The sequence below is a fragment of the Mustela erminea genome, chromosome 12 (genome assembly GCF_009829155.1).
Source record: "Mustela erminea isolate mMusErm1 chromosome 12, mMusErm1.Pri, whole genome shotgun sequence".
Classification (NCBI taxonomy): domain Eukaryota; kingdom Metazoa; phylum Chordata; class Mammalia; order Carnivora; family Mustelidae; genus Mustela; species Mustela erminea.
The window spans coordinates 6,090,629-6,106,508 of NC_045625.1; the positions used below are offsets into that span (position 1 = coordinate 6,090,629).

Here is a 15,880-nt window from a genome sequence, read left to right on the forward strand (position 1 = left end):
CTGGCTCTGGGATTCAGCGTCCGCTGAGTCTGGTTCCAGAGCCCCTGCCCAGTGTCTCTGCCCCCCTGGCCAGTCCTCGGTCTCTGCTGCTTTAGGACCCACCCAGACTGATACTCCTGTCCCTCCGGGCAGGCCCAAGGGTGGAGAAGACACAGAAGACTGATTTCTCCCTCCCACCCGTCCGCCACCCCAGGGCACCTCCTTGCAAAGCAAGAAGTGCTGGCAAAAAAATGGGACAAGATTTCATGCCTTTGTAGAAGTTCTGCCCTAAACCCAGGAAAGGGGGTGGGGAGGAGGCACAGCCAGGTGAGGATCTGAAGCAAGAGAGTCAAAGAATCTGAGAGCACAAACTGGTGATGTTTTTTGTTGAAAAGTTGATGGACCTTTTGGGAAGTTCTGTACATAATAAAACCATGTGCCTGGGAGTCTCCCAGAAAAGGACAGGCATTCTCCATTTCATTACGCTCTGCCTTACTGCACTTTGCAGATACTGTGGGGTTTTACGTTTTTTGTTTTGTTTTCTTTCTTTATTTATTTTTTAACAAATTGAAGGTTTGTGGCAACCTTTTGTTCAGCAAGTCTGTCGGCCCCACTTTACCAACAGCGTTTGCTTGCTTTGGGTCTCTGTGTCACATTGTGGTCATTCTCATGATATTTCAAAACTTTTCATTATTCTCATGTCTGTTACGGTGATCTCAGATCAGTGAGGATGACTCAGGGGGAGCTAGGATGATGGTTTGCATTTCGTAGCAATAAAATGTTTTTAGGGGTGCCTGGGTGGCTCAGACGGTAGAGCTTCTGCCTTCGGCTTGGATCGTGATCCCCGGGTCCTGGGATCAAGCCCCATGTCAGACTTCCTGCTCAGAGGGGAGTCTGCTTCTCCCTCTCCCTCTGCCTCTCCCCCTGCTTGTGCTCTCTCTGTATCTCTCTCAGATGAATGAATAAATAAATAAATAAATCTTAAAAAAAAAAATAAAGCATTTTTTAAGGGCGCCTGTCTGGCTCAGTCGGTTAAGTGTCCTCCTTCAGCTCAGGTCATTGTCCTGGAGTCCTGGGATGGAACCCCAAATCTGGCTCTCTGCTCAGTGGGGAGTCTGGTTCTCCCTCTGTCCCTCGCCCTGCTCTCATGCTCTCTCTCTCACTCTCTATCAAATAAATAAATTAAATTAAATATTTAAAAATATTTTTAAAATTAAGGTACATATCCTCTTTTTTAGACACAGCGCTCTTGGGCACGTACCAGACTGCGGTACAGTGTAAACGTACCTTCCACCTGGCCTGGGAAGTGAAAAAAAAATCCACTGGAGCCACTTCGTTGCGACGCTCACTTTCTTGCCGTGGTTGGGAACCGAACCCGCAACATCTCCAAGGCATGCCTGCCCAGAGAGGCTGCAGAACAGAACAGAAGGGTGCTCTCTAGCTTCCCGTGCTGGCTGTAACCATTCACCTCACCTTCCCAGGCTTAAAACAAGACCAATTTATTATCTGGGAGTTCTGCGGGCCAGCAGTCTGAAATCAATGTCAGTGGATGAAAAGTCAAGGTCTTCCTTCTGGAAGTTTTAGGGGAGAATTTCTTTTCCAGCTTCTAGAGGTCCCCTGCATCCTTTGGGTCCTGGCCCTCCTCCCCTTCGAAGCCAGCAGTATAACATCTCCTCTCCTCTCTGACCTCTGTTCCTGTCTTTCTTTTCTTCCTACTGCCTCTGTCTTAGGAGGACCCTTGTGATTGAACTGGATTCACCCAGATAATCCAGGATGATCTCCCCTTCTCAAGATTCTAACTTATTTTTTAAAGATTTTATTTATTTGAGAGAGAGCAAGAGAGCACGAAGGCGGAATGAGGGACTGAGGGAGAAGCAGACCCCCTGCTGAGCAGGGAGCCAATGCGGGACTCGATCCTGGGACTCCCGGATCACAACTGGAGCCAAAGGCAGACGCTTTACCCACTGAGCCACCCACGTGTCCCTGAAGATCTTAATTCCGTCTGCAAAGTCCCTTTTGTCGGGTATGGTAACATCATCCCAGGTCCTGAGGATCGGGGAAGGGACATTTTTGAAGGGCCAGTATTCAACGTACTACAGAAAAGCAAAGTCACGTCAAGGGAGGTATGGCTGTGGTTCCTATGTCCAGGCTGAGAGTGGGGACAGATGGCGCAGTGCTCATGCCGACCACCCGCCCTGACTTGGGAAATGGGCATAAATCAGCAACATCGACCGCCTGTGGCCAGGCGCCGAGCTTTGTCACACCCCCAGAAGGCGGGCACAGCCATAAACCCCCACTTCAGAGATGAGGAAACAGATTAGAACGCATTTAAAAGTTTGCCGGAGACGAGCATCTGGAGCCCCAGGCTGGACCAGGGACACCTCGCAGCGCCCTTTTCGCTTCGCTTCTCGCCGCGTCGGGGTGGGGGAAGCCGCGGGCTCGCTGGGCGTGGGCGGGTGCTGTGAGCGCAGACGGGCCGCCCGGCCGCCGCCGCTCTCTCCCCCTCCTCCGCGGCCGGACCCACAGCCGCGCGCCCGCGCTGCCGTCTTCCCCCGCGGTCCCGCCGGCCCTCCGGGATGCCTCCGCCTGTCCTGGCGCTGGTGAGTGGCCAGGCGCTCCCAGCTTTCCTGCTCTGCGGCACGCTGCTGGTCATCAAGATGTACGTGGTAGCTATCATCACGGGCCAAGTGCGACTTCGGAAGAAGGTATGCCGCCTGGGGACCCCGATCGCCACATCCCCACGTGCGCTTCTCACTGCCCCGCCGGAAAGGTGTGCGGCTGGGGCACTTGGCCGAGGTGTTTCCCCGGCCGGAGTGTGGGGGACCTGGGGGGAGCCACCTAGGGGCCTCTCCCAGTCCTTTGGGATGGCAGGTCCTGCACCTTCCTGTCGTCTGTTTTAAGAGCATTTACTCACTTTCTGGGCCTCCAGGTGGGTTCTGGCTGTGAGTGCGCCATGTCTACCGGGGCTTAGAGAGAAGCCGGTCCCGGAGGGCGGAGCCTGACAGCGTAAAGCTTCTCTCCGAGCTGGCAGCTTCCCAGCACAGGAGATCTGATATTTGGGTATTTGGGTGGAGTGGGAACTAGCGACATAGGAGTCCGAGAAACCCTTAAGTGGAAATTCCCAATTCACTGGCAAGGGCGCTTCCAAAGCCTCTACAGCCTCCAGGGGCCGGGTCTCGGCCAGACGCCACTGGAATTTTGTTTTTTAAAAGGTTTTATCTATTTATCCGAGAGAGAGGGAGGGAGGGAGAGAGAATGAGTGGGGAAGGGGCCGAGGGAGTAGGCGAGGCCCATCCCCCGCTGAGCCAGCCCAGGGTTCTCGTGTCCCAGGACCCTAAGAGCACAACCCGAGCCAGTCAGATGCTCAACCAACTGAGCCACCTAGAGGCTCCTCCATTGTAATTTTCGAGGAGGAGGTCCCCCCCCCCCCCGGACTGATCCGAGTCCCAGAGCCAAAACAACAATGCAGAGGCTGAGGTTTGAGCCCTGGGTGGGGGGCCGATGGGCGGGAGGGCCCATTCAGAGATCAACTCCGCTCTCTCATTGGACAGCCAGAGCCCGAGAAGTTTCAGGCCAAGCTGGCCTCTGTCCTGTTATTCAGTAGAAGACTCCTTTCCAGAAACTGTGCCCCTTTGTCCCCCTTTGTCCAGTTGGCTGGCTCTGGCATTGCGTGGGGGGCGGGGTGGACACCCGGGCGCCGAGATCCTGCTGGGGACTCAGACCCAGCCCCTGGCACAGGTGCAGGCCGGCTTGCAGCATCCAGAGGCCCAGGCCCACAGACGGCCCCTGCCTTCCCCCTGCCTAGGTCCGTCCTGGATGTGGGGTTCAGGCACCCCACGGGGACAGCTGCATTCACCCATTGAGTCCCCAAGTGCCTCCTTAGAGCTGAGAGCTCAATCCCCACCGCGACTCCGGGGGAGGAGGCAGGAGCGACTTTCACGTTGTTTTCCAGGCCAGGACCCTGGGTTGGGAGGAGACCTTCCCTGTGAAGGCCACAAAGCAGGGCTTGAAGGGGGGTGGGGGTGGGGGTGGGGGGACCCTGCTCCACAACCTGCCCCGGGGTGGGGAGGTGGATAGAGTTCTCCACAGCTGGGGATAGGGGCCCAGAGCTTCCTTTTTAATGTAACTAAAGAGATAGAGAGAGAGAGACCACAGGAAGCCTTTCTCCCTGGTCGCTGGGGAGGAGCCGAGGAAGCCAGTTTCCCTCTGGTTTCTGCTTTTGTATTCTCAACCAGGAGAGAGCCAGGGAGTCACACCTTGGAAGGGCTTGGATGGGGGCGCCTGGCTCCTCCGCCCACCTGCTTTGGGCCTTGGGAAGTCTGGAGCTCAGTTTCCTCATCTGTCACCAGGGACGTCAGGGTAGTGCCGGGAGAAGGCAGGGCCTGGCTGCAGGACGGAGCAGCAGTGTTAGTTTTCATTACTTATTAATGGTTGGGGGCAGAAGCCACATGCTCCTTCGTGGGAAAGCGTCCAGAGCCCTGCCCCCACCCCACCATGGACCCTGAACTCCAAGAAAGCTCCCTGCGGAATGGTAGGACCCCCATCGAAGGGACCCAGTGCTGAGCCATCCAGATCAGTGATTCCAGGACTGAAGGGCCTGTGGAGAGGAATTCTGGGCACGGGGCTCTGATCCTCATTCACTTCTGGGCTGGGTCAGGGGCAGCCCCAGCGGGGGGTGGGGAGGGACAAAGCAGCGCTCAGGGGCAGAGGGCTGCAGGGCTCATGAGTCAGAGACGGCAGGAGTGGCCATCAGACTAGCAGGGCAGAAAGCCTGGGGCTGAGATCCAGGCTTGGGGTCAGAGGTCAGAGACGCACGGGCGGGGGGGGGGGGGGGGTGGGGTGGGGTGGGGGGGGGGTGGGGTGGGGGGGTGGGGCTTGGGCCTGCCTCTATTGACTGAAGTGTGAACTTAAGTCTCTGCCGTCCACAGACCATTCGGGGGGCGCCCTCCTCGTGTGCGCCCTCCTGGTGCCGGCATCGTGCAAAGGCCTTTCCAGTTCTCTCCTTCACTCTCCCCATAGGAAATGAGCTCCCTTTGATTCAGAGTTCCCAGAGGAGTAGCTGAGGCTCAGGGAAGTTCAGAAATGTGCAGCTAGGGGCGCCTGCGTGGCTCAGTTGGTTGAGCATCTGACTCTTGATTTTGGCTCAGGACAGGATCTTGGGGTCGTGACATTGAGCCCCACCTTGGGTTCCATGCTTGGTGGAGTCTGCTTGGGATTCTCTCTCTCCCCTTCTGCCCATCCTCTCACACCCGCCACACACACACACACACACACACACACACACACACACAAGCACACACACACATATATGCACACGTGCTTGCTCTCTCTCAAATAATTCTTTAAAGGAAATGTGCAGCTAGTCAGTACAGAACTGGGGTTCTCTGCCCTCGACTATCAAACCCTTTCATTTCCCTTAGTTCAAAGTCCAAATTCTTAGCGTGCCTCTAGGACCCCAGCAAGTTCATCCTGGGCCTCTGTGCCTTGTTCTCTATACTCCAGCCACACTGGTTCTCTTTTTTTCAAACATGCCTGTCTTTTTCTGACCCCAGGGCCTTTGCACATGCTGTTCTGCTTACCTTCAGTGCTATTTCTCCAACCCTGCCTTCATCTGGTTAATACTGTTGCATCCTTCAAAGCTCATTTTTAATGTCCCTGCCTCAGAGAAGCCTTCTCTGACCCCCAGACTTGGTCAGGTCTCCTGTGAACATTCTCAAGGCCAACTTTGTCTTCTCTTTTTTCTTCCCTTGTTCATAGGCAATTCCCCAACCAGACTGTGATTTCCCAAGGGCAGGGGCAGGAGGGCCTTTGCCTTAGTTTATTCTGGCTGCTGTAACAATATAATTTGGAATGGGGGCCTTGTAAATAACAGATTTATTTCTCACAGTCCTGGAGTCTGGGAAGTCCCAAGACCAAGGTGCCAGCAGATTCTGAGTCTGGCGAGGGCCCGCTTCTGGGTTCACAGATAGCCATCTTCTCACTCTGTCCTCGCATGGCAGAAGGCGCAAGGGAGCTTTATGGGGGGGGTTCTCTTTTAATGGGCACTAATCCCATTCCTGAGGGCTCCATCCCAATGACCTAATCACCCCACAGAGACCCCCCCACCTCCTAACGCTGTCTCCTTGGAGTGTATCTTTCAACATACGAGTTTGTGGAGCACACAAACATTCAGGCCACAGAAACCCTATTCGCGGCGAGTGCCAGCTTTAGGCACACAGCGGGAGCAGTCATTCTCTGCTGATATATTCCAGGCTTTTGCCAACCCTGAGGATGCTCTGAGACACGGAGGCCTCCAGTACTGCCGGAGTGACCAGGACGTGGACCGTTGCCTCAGGCAAGTACTGCTAGACCTCAGCCTGGCCATGGTCTGCCCCCTGCAGGCCCAGCTCTGAACCACAGGACCTGGGGGATACCCAGAGGACCCGGGTCTTCTGCCTTCCTGAGCCTCTCAGACAGTTCTGGATCAAATTTCTAATCAGTTGTGGGAAAGTGACACACGCCCATGACTCAGGATTCCAGAGCTGGAGAGGGCTGCTCGGCGAGGACTCCGTCTCCCCACCCTTGCCTCTGACCTCGGGGCCCTACCCAGCCCTACCCAGCTCTACTCTCTGATAGCCAACGCCGTGTCTCTGCACCTTCCCAGCATGCTTTTTCCTTTTTGCCCCCAAAGAGTCAGCTTTCACCCACTGGTCCGTTCACGGGGTTGTTCCCCATCTGCTCCCAGTGGGGTCTTGCCCACGGGCTCAGCGCTGTAGGATTCAGGCAGATCGCCCTTAGCTGTCTGACCCGTTCCCCTCCGATGGGCATTTAGGCTGGTCTCCTGTCTTTCTCGGTTATGAACAGAGGGCATCCAAACCTCTCCCTTTGCCTTCGTGCGTGTGTGTGAATCAAACTGTAGGATGCATTCGAGCGGTAAGAAATATTGCCGAGTAGTGCACAAATCCTCTTCCACTGCTGGTGTGGGAAAGGTCTCCCCTGCCCCTGCTGCCTCCGAGCTTCCCCTTGGGAGGGGTACACGGCCAGGGCGGTGGGCGAAAATGTCCCCACGTCACGTTTTGTTTTTCCTTTGCATTTCTTTTATTCGGAATGAAGTTGAACATACCACTTGGTATGCCTAGCATATCCCAGTCAATCAAACACAATGTTCCTCCTTATAAAAGTCAGAACTGCTGACCATTGCAGACAATTTGGGTCCTGTTGCAAACCCCCAGAGGGAAAAGGGAGGCCGGTCCCAATGCTAATCCCTGCTGACATCTAACACTATTTTCACCCAGATTCTCTTTGTCAGTGTTTTTCATAAAATTAGGTATGCATCGTTTACCCAATTTGGGGGTTGTGATTTTTGTTTTCAGTTACTATTATTTGGTGAGCATTTTCTAGGTCAGTCAATGTTACTCAAGAAATGGTTCTTTAGAAACAGATAGACAAAATCCCGTCGAAGGAGGCCCGACGTTCATTTCATGTCACCCGCCCGAATGGTCCTTCTTTGGCAGTTGGCTCTAGTTCACACCGGCGGGCTGAAGAGTGAGGAGGCAGCATTTCCAGGGGAGAGGGACTGTCTCGTGGAGTTGGGGGGAGTCGTGGGAGGGTGCATGGCTGCACAAGAGCGAGACGGGAGACAAACATCACACAGTTCTCGGCGCGTCCCCCTGCATCATGGGCAGAGCTGGGTGGGACGCTGTGGTATGAATAATAGAGATTCTTTTACTGAAGGAGAGTGTTTTTTTTTCTCTCTCTCTCTTTTAGTTGTCTTGGCCATTGAAAATAATTACATACTTGCGGTTTTAAAAAATTACAGAAATGTGTAAAGTAAATGGAGGAAGTAAAATTCTTTATTGTTCCACCCTTTTTAAAAATTAAAAAAAAATTTTTTTTGAGAGAGGGACAGAGGACAGGCAGGGGGTAGGGCAGAGGGAGAGGGAGAAGCTGACTGCCTACTGAGCAGGGAGCCCCATGCGGGCTTTGATCCCAGGATCCTGGGATCATGTCCTGAGCCAAAGGCAGATGTGCAATCGACGGAGCCACCCAGGCGCCCCTGTTCCACCCTTTCCAATGTAACTACAGTGTCTAGTACTTCCTATGAAGTCCATCCGTCCGTCCATCTGACTGGTAGTGAGCACCTACTGTGTGCAAGGCGCTGGTTGTACATTAGTGGACCAAAGCCTTACCCATGCACAAATCTATCCTGGTGACCCGTACCCCAGCCTCCCCCTGGTGGGCCTGACTCTCCAGGGCAAAGGAGAAGGACCTGAGTGTCCTTGAGGCAGCAGGCTGCTGCGACAGTGGGTAGCCCCAGCCGGTTCTCGGCAGCCACCGAGGGGGTGTGCCCAGCTTCTCACAGGGTTCCGGGATTCTATGTAGCAGAGCTTACTTGTGACATTGGAGTGGTTACCTGAGCTTCCAGACACTTGGTTTCTTTTCAGTGGCTGTAACCAAGCCAGGGGGAGACCACAGACCCGGCGGGGGGGGGGATGGGGCCGAGATGTTTCCATCTACGTGATACAATTTTTTCTTCTGATCAAAGTGACCCACTATCTAGTGTCTTGATGCTCAAAGGGCTGGAATTCAGTTCAGCACTTTTTGAGAACGTCTTACCAAATAATGTTTTATATTCACTCAGCAAGAGTTTATCGGGAGGGGAACCTGCCACGTGATGGTATTTACTGGGGACTTAGCATGCCAGACCTAGGGGTTCCTGGTCCCCTGGGGCTCCTCCTCCCCTTCCTCCTGACGTCACATAACATCGCAGCGCCTCTGGGGTGCAGAGGTCAGAACGGTCACGCATCTCATTACTCACTACCGGAGAACTGGCTGGACACTGAGGCCACAAGCCCTGGAAGTGGGACTTAGTTAAATATTAGACCAGAGTTGGTGGTCGGGATCACCTTTCCGCACAAACAGGAAAGCCCTCAGGTCTTGGTTCTTGGAGGATAAATCTTCCTCTCAGGTTAGCAGCTGGCCTGAGTGGATTCATGAGCTCAGCTCTGGGAGAAGTCAGGAACCAGGTTTCAAGGCAAACCAAACCTTCTACCGCGATACCTATCCGAGTCTCTTAGTGATGCGTATTCAGGCCAAATCCCGAGTCTGCGTTCAAAACTGCAGTGAGGAAGTATCCGAGTGGCCCCAAAGAAGGAAGACACACACTTGACCCACGCTTTGCCGTGTTTCTGACTACTTGCGGGGTGCAGCCCTGATCCCACTGAAGCAGTTTGTCGGGAGACGGGTCCCCAGGTCGCAGTCTGGAAGTCCCGTAGATGTCATCCAACGCATTCATTTTGCATCTTTTTTTTTTAAAAAAAGATTTTATTTATTTCTTTGTCAGAGAAAGAGAGAGCACGCACAAGCAGGCAGAGAGGCAGGCAGAGGCAGAGAGAGAAGCAGGCTCCCTGCCAAGCAAGGAGCCTGATGTGGGACTCGATCCCAGGACCCTGGGATCACGACCTGAGCTGAAGGCAGCGACTTAACCCATTGAGCCACCCAGGTGTCCCTCATTTCGCACTTTGTGGACAGTGCCCCGAGGCCCAGGAGTGGGTCAATGGCAGACAGAACCATAGGCTCCAGCCCCGGGGGTGGCGGGATGGCTGGCAAAACCGAGCTGGTGAGATGAGCGTGACCAGTCGTGTCCGGGACGAGGCTGGTGACAGCAGCGAGGCATCGAGGAAGATGGTGCGTGCATCAGAGACACAGTCCCTTGGGGACAGCAGCATTCCAAGCGCTCTGTAGACGCCAACCCCCGGGGCCTCCAGCCGCCTCCCCACGAAGGGGCTGTTGAGTCTGGTTGAGTCCCTCTGAGCCCGGGCTCTGAAGGGATGCGAGTTTACTTTACTTTATTACCTGCCTTTGAGATGCAGCAACCGCGGACCTGTGTTCACGGACACGGCCCTTGTGGGTGGCAGGGAGGGCCAGGGAAGAGGACAGACCGCAGCTGTCCCTGCCAGCCGGGGTCTCCCTCTCCCCCGCCGGCCACCTGCACCCGTGCCGCTGGTGGCTGCAACGTCCGGGGAGGGGGTGGGGCAGCCTGGAGCCGCCCGGAGTCCCGGCAAGCCCAGTCTAGCAGTGGGGATTGGCTTTGGGTGACTTTTATTTGAAAAAGCAGTTATTACTGGAATGACACATTTTGCCCAAGCGTCTCTCTGGTACGTGACTCCTTCCATGTCTGTCAGGACATATCCGGGCCCGAGGGAGGGGAAGGACTTCTCTTGCCTCACCTTCGATTTCCCCACAGCTCCCTGCCCCACTGGCGGCCCCACTGGCGGCTTCGCCGGGGGGTGGGGGCCCCCCACTGTGGTTTGGGACCTACCCAAGGGAGGAGTGAGGACAGCTGGGTCAGCGCCGGGCACTGGGAGTCAGAGCCTCACGGCTTCCTTAGTCCCAGCCACCTCTCCCCGCTCGCTGGTGACCCTGGGACCCTCTGTCCCGAACCCCCCAAGCGGGAGCTAGGAGGTGGGCTCAGCCCCACTGTTTGGTTTTCTGGGGGGGACTGCACCTCCTCGCACAGAGCAGGGCCCCCACCTGCTGTGAACCTTGAGCGTCCTACCCTCTCCTCTCCATTTGCTCCGTGGGGTTTGGTGATGACTCTGTGAACAACCTTCCAAAAACTGACTCACTCATCAGTTTTTTTATTTTAAAGAAAAGCATCTGGGGGCGCCTGGGTGGCTCAGTGGGTTAAAGCCTCTGCCTTCGGCTCAGGTCATGATCTCGGGGTCCTGGGATCGAGCCCTGCATCGGACTCTCTGCTCAGCAGGGAGCCTGCTTCCCCCTCTCTCTCTGCCTGCCTCTCCGCCTGCTTGTGATCTCTGTCTGTCAAATAAATAAATAAATAAATAAAATCTTTTAAAAAAGAAAGAAAGAAAGAAAGAAAAGCATCTGAATGAATGGGATTCGTCTGGTAGTGAGACTTTCCCTGAAACTTTGTGATAAAAGTGTGACAAAAATGTTCATCCAGGTGGGTCCCCAGTGGGACCACATTCTGGGACACACAAACTCCATTTTTTTTTAAAGGTTTTATTCATTTATTTATTTGACAGGCAGAGATCACAAGTAGGCGGAGAGGCAGGCAGACAGAGAGAGGGGGAAGCGGGCTCCCTGTGGAGCAGAGAGCCTGATGCAGGGCTCAATCCTAGGACCCTGAGATCATGACCTGAGCCAAAGGCAGAAGCTTAACCCACTGAGCCAAACTCCATTTAAAGTGGGTTTTCCAAGGGTGTCCCTCCAACCATGTTTGGGGGACTGCTGGGACACCAAGCCCATTCCCACAGGGGAGAGCGGCTTTAGAGGGAACCCCGCAGTGTCCTCCCTCATCCGTACCCCGCAAGTAAGCTGAGTGACTTGCTTGTTCGGGGAGTGGGACCCCCACCCAGCCCAGTCTCTCCCTCTCGTCCCTTCCCAGGCCTCCAGCTCTTGGGCACAGGGGAGCAGCGGCCTTCCCCCCAGCCCTGGGAGACCTGCCCGGGGCAGACTTGCTTTCGAGGCCCCCATGGTGGAGATTCAGAAAAGAAGGGCTCGCGTTGGCTCCAGGATGTGGGGACAGACGCTAACTACCGTGTCCTGAGTTTGGCCTAAGAAAGATCCAGGCCCCCCCCCCCCCCGGGTTCACGGGAGCTTGTATCCCCTCTGACGGAACCCCCGGCCCCAGAGCCCGGCCCACCAGACCCCTCTCCTGCTCCCATCCTGCCCCGCTTCCTCTCGCGCCACCGCGCTCAGGACACTTAGGTCACTTAACTGTGTCTCAAACACCCTAGGCTCATCCCCACCTTTGCACTTGCCAGTTTCGCTCCCTGGAAAGTTCTTCCACTGCAGGGACAGCCTGTGGTTGACCCCTTATCGTTCAGGCTTTGGTCTCCCCCCTGGTCTCTGCCCCCGTCACAGGGCTGAGACCCCTCCGGCACGGGGCTGCCAATGAAGGCCTCCTTAGCTGCCCTGTGCAGCCCACCCGACTCCCTACGCCCCAGGTCAGCCCTTGCAAATGGGAGGGAAGCGGTGGACGGTGTGGCTGGGCCCGCACACAGGAGCTGCTGGGCCCGGGCCTGGCCTCCTGGCACAGCCTCGGTGAGCCGCCTTGCAGCTGGAAGAGCCCAAAGAAGGGACTTTGGTCCCAGCAGAGTCCTCATGCCTCCACATGTGTGGCCTGGCCTTGGGGGAGGTCACAGCCCTGGTGCTGGGATCTTGTTTATCTTTCGAACCGGCCATCCATCGCTGGCTCAGCCTCTAATTTACCGGACTTGACCTTCCCACCTCGCCCCAAGGAAGCTGCCCATTAGCAGGAGTCATGGAAAATGTGAACCAGCTCTTAACAGAAGTGGCTGAGTTTTCTTTCTCGGTCATTTATTTATGGCCGGGGTTATACACAGCCCTTCCACTCCCCCCGACCCCGCACTGCCGCACAGACTCACACACTTCATCATTTTAAGCAAAACACAGCGAGAAGGAAGCAGGAGACCATGGAGGAAAGGAAGAGCTTCACCGGTGCCCAGCGATGGGTTGGCTCCAGAGAGCGCCTACGGCTGTGTTATCATGATCCTTGAGAGGGGAAGGAGGGTTTGCTGGGGTTTAGGGGAGACGAAGGCAGGCAGGGGTTCCAGACACATGCTCTTAGACTCACCTATACCACTCAGGAGGGCCTGAGGCCCTGCACTCAGGAGGAGGGTTCCCTCAGAGAAGCCTGCCCTGGGGGTAAAGGGGTAAAGGGCACGGGTTCGAGTCTGACCTAAACTCTGACCAGCCCAGCTCTCAACCCCTGGGAGCCCCACTTTTCCCACCTGGTGTCCAAGGCCAGAGGGGGAGAAGGTGGGGCACGTGGCCAGGGCCCTGTCCTGGGGAACCCTCGGGCTTGTCACGAAAACCCCAGCCTGTAGCCTGTGGTGGCTACTGGCCCCGAGTGGGGGTCCCCGCTCCTCAGCCGCTGTCTCTCCTGCCTCTGTGGTGTCTCTTCATCCTGGCTGTGAACAGACTTGAGTCTTGCACGCTGAGACGATCCCCCACTGGTGGAGGAGGGGTGCTTCCAGGGCAAGGAGCCCCGGCAGACCCCTGGCTGACTGCCTCCCCTTGCCTCCCCAGAGCCCACCGGAACGACATGGAGACCATCTACCCCTTCCTGTTCCTGGGTTTCGTCTACTCCGTCCTGGGGCCTGACCCCTTCGTTGCCCACATGCACTTCCTCGTCTTCTTTCTGGGCCGCGTGGTGCACACCGTGGCCTACCTGGGGAAGCTGCGGGCGCCCACCCGCTCCCTGGCCTACACCGTGGCCCAGCTGCCCTGTGCCTCCATGGCCCTGCAGATCATCTGGGAAGCAGCCCGCCACCTGTGACCTGCAGCCGATGCCTCCTCGGCCACCAGAAAGCTGGCCCCGAGCCGCAGTGACTGTACCTGGGGGACTGGGCATCTCTTCGAGATTGTGCTAGGCCCCGGGGACCTGGCTTCTTGGCAACCCGCTGAACTTGGGGTGCTGGGTACCATGGGCCTGGGTGTGTTTGCATAAGTGTGTGCATGTACGTGTGCACGTGTGCCTCTTGGATTTCGGGAGGGGTAGGTGATTGGACCATGTGGAGATGTCAAGACGGATAGAAAACTCCATCGTACCCTAATACCAGAGCATTAAAAACCACATTTCTTCTTTGTTGCTAAGAGTGACCAGAGACTCAGTCCAGGTTCCTAAACTAAAGAACCCGCCAGATCCAGGCCTATAATAAAGGCAGATTTCTTAGATTTGCCCCAAGGAGGCTGGTTCTGCTTGTTCCGGGGGGGAAGGGGGTACTGGACATCTGGGTTTTTAAAAAGCTCCCCCATGTCCCAGTGATGCCCAGGCCTGGGAGTCCCTGCCTGTTCCCTCTAGAAGCGGGGCCCAGGGTAGGGTGTGGTTTTGCAATGGTTTTAGGGTGGGAGTTTAGTGAGGTGGGGGAGGGCTTATGTTCCTTTGGGTCCGGTCCGCACGGCCTGCGCTGCGTCCCCATTCCTTTAGTGAATTGGGTTCTCCTAAGTGCAGGGGCCGATAGGAGGCGCCCCAGGACAATTTGCTTCTCCTAAGGGCTGTCAAGCAAGGACAATGGGGCTTAAAGGACCAACCACTAAAAGGAACCTTCTGGCTCCCTCAGTATCTGCAAGGTTTGAAAACCACAAATGGGCGCCCACGTGTGTGTGTCTCCTAGACTCGTTCTGAGGTCGGTGTGGTTTTCAGTCATTAAATGCAGTGTCTGTCCTGCTCGGCCACCACCTTGTGACATCTTGGCTGCCCGTTCCTGGAATCCACCCCGACCCCACCCCAGGTTGGCCATTTTCGCTGGATAGTTTTATTAGAGTGGGAGGGGGTGCCAAGCTGACAGGATACGGTCACTGCAAACACACAAACACACCCCATCGGGGTACATAGCCGTGCTGCGAGCACGCTGATCAGATAGATGCCCGGCCACCCCCTCACTCGGGTGAGTAAGATGCTCTATCAATTCCATTTTTACAGATGAGGACACTGAGGCTCCAGGAGGGGTCACCCGAGGCGCAGGGTCAGCTCTGCATCCGCCTGTCCGTTTCTGAAACCCTGACTCTGACCATTGTCGCCTGCTGCCTCCTTTTCCCAACTGCTGCCCCTTCTCACCAGGATCTGGGGAAGCTCCTGGGCACGTCTCCCTCTCAACCGCCAGCAGCCCCTGAACTTCTGCCCTTGGGGGCTGATGGGCCTATTGGGTGGGGGCCTCACGGGGCCCAGGGGACCCCTGGCCTCACTAGCTATATCCCCAGCTTTCCCTGCCCGCCCCCCTCCCCATCCTCCCCCCGCACCGCACCGTCCTCCGAGGGCAGGGCTGGGGTGGATAACACTGTCCCCTGGTGGCGAGATGTGCTTCTAGTCTCAGGCGGCCTTGCGCGCCTGGAACGGGCTGGAGAGGCTCCGCTCGTTGGCTAAGCTTTGGTTGAGGGCGGTACTGAGCGTCTTTTTTCACTTGATCCTTAAACAGATCCAAGCAGGGAGGCTTGACTGGTTTTTGAAGAGGGACGTACAGCTCAGAGAGGAGGAGTCGCTTGCCCAGCGTTCCTGAGCCCGGATGCGGTTAAGGACAGAGACCCAGTATGTGTTTTTATACTGTAGTGTGTTCCCTCCCTGGGAAGGAGAGGATGAGGGGACACAGTACTCAGCGCGGGGCTGGGTGAGGAGGGCATCCGACACCCACGGGAACCTTGTAAACCGGGGGACCTGTGTGAAGCGGGTGGTCCCGCGGAGCCCCTGTGCCTTGTCACACCATTCACCCACCTCTGTGGGATCCCCTTGGATGTGGTGTGGCCGTGGGGGCCGCGAGAGTGTGGGGGGACACAGGGACAACAGTGACAACCCAAGTGCCAGCACCCTAATGGGGGAGATGGGGCAGTGAGAGCACGGGCGGGGGGCTTCCAGGGGGAGGCAGCCACTCTCCTGAGAATGGAGATAAGATGGACTTGTTTTGGGGGGATATCCAAGCCGAGGAAACTGAGTGGCAAAGCTGAGCAGAGCTCAGTCTCTTGGGGTCTCGTGGGTGGGGCTCATCTGAGGCTTTGGGGCCATGTTGGGGATGTGAGAGAGGGTCAGTGTAGTTGGGTCTGTGTCCTAAGAGGATCTCTGAGAAAGCCAGCAGAGTGGAGTTGACAGCCAGGCAGTGGCCCTTGCTCCCCAAGTGCCGTGGATAGCACCCTGCCTGCGCCCAGGAGCGGGAGGGCCCAGGGGAGAGGCAGGTGTGAGTATAGAGCAGGGAGGGGCCCGAGGGGCCGGCCCGGGTGCTGTCAAGGGGCAGCTGGCAGGAGCTGCAGGGGTTTGCAGGGGAAAAGGACACCCAGAAGCCTGTTCTGCTTCTGCTCCTGCTCCAGGGACACAGGGACTGGACTGGGTGGACACAGTCCAGGATGGGGAGAGGGCTGGGAGCTGTCTCCGGGCAGCAGCTGA

The 15,880-nt window shown here is 56.4% G+C and overlaps 1 protein-coding gene across 1 annotated transcript; it reads left to right on the forward strand.

The window, feature by feature from the left end:
- Positions 1-2,277: 2,277 nt before the first annotated feature.
- On the forward strand, positions 2,278-13,608 carry PTGES (prostaglandin E synthase). The gene is made up of 3 exons (XM_032307706.1): positions 2,278-2,684; positions 6,231-6,313; positions 13,036-13,608. The coding sequence occupies exons 1-3, from the start codon at positions 2,556-2,558 to the stop codon at positions 13,283-13,285; spliced, it is 462 nt and encodes a 153-aa protein (XP_032163597.1). The 5' UTR covers positions 2,278-2,555; the 3' UTR covers positions 13,286-13,608.
- The last annotated feature ends 2,272 nt before the right edge of the window (positions 13,609-15,880 follow it).

Excerpts from the sequence above, each read along its gene's own strand:
- PTGES (XM_032307706.1), top strand. The coding sequence starts at position 2,556 with ATGCCTCCGCCTGTCCTGGCGCTGGTGAGTGGCCAGGCGCTCCCAGCT. Across the intron at positions 2,685-6,230 it reads AAGTGCGACTTCGGAAGAAG|GCTTTTGCCAACCCTGAGGA; the intron begins GTATGCCGCCTG and ends GATATATTCCAG. Across the intron at positions 6,314-13,035 it reads GACGTGGACCGTTGCCTCAG|AGCCCACCGGAACGACATGG; the intron begins GCAAGTACTGCT and ends TTGCCTCCCCAG.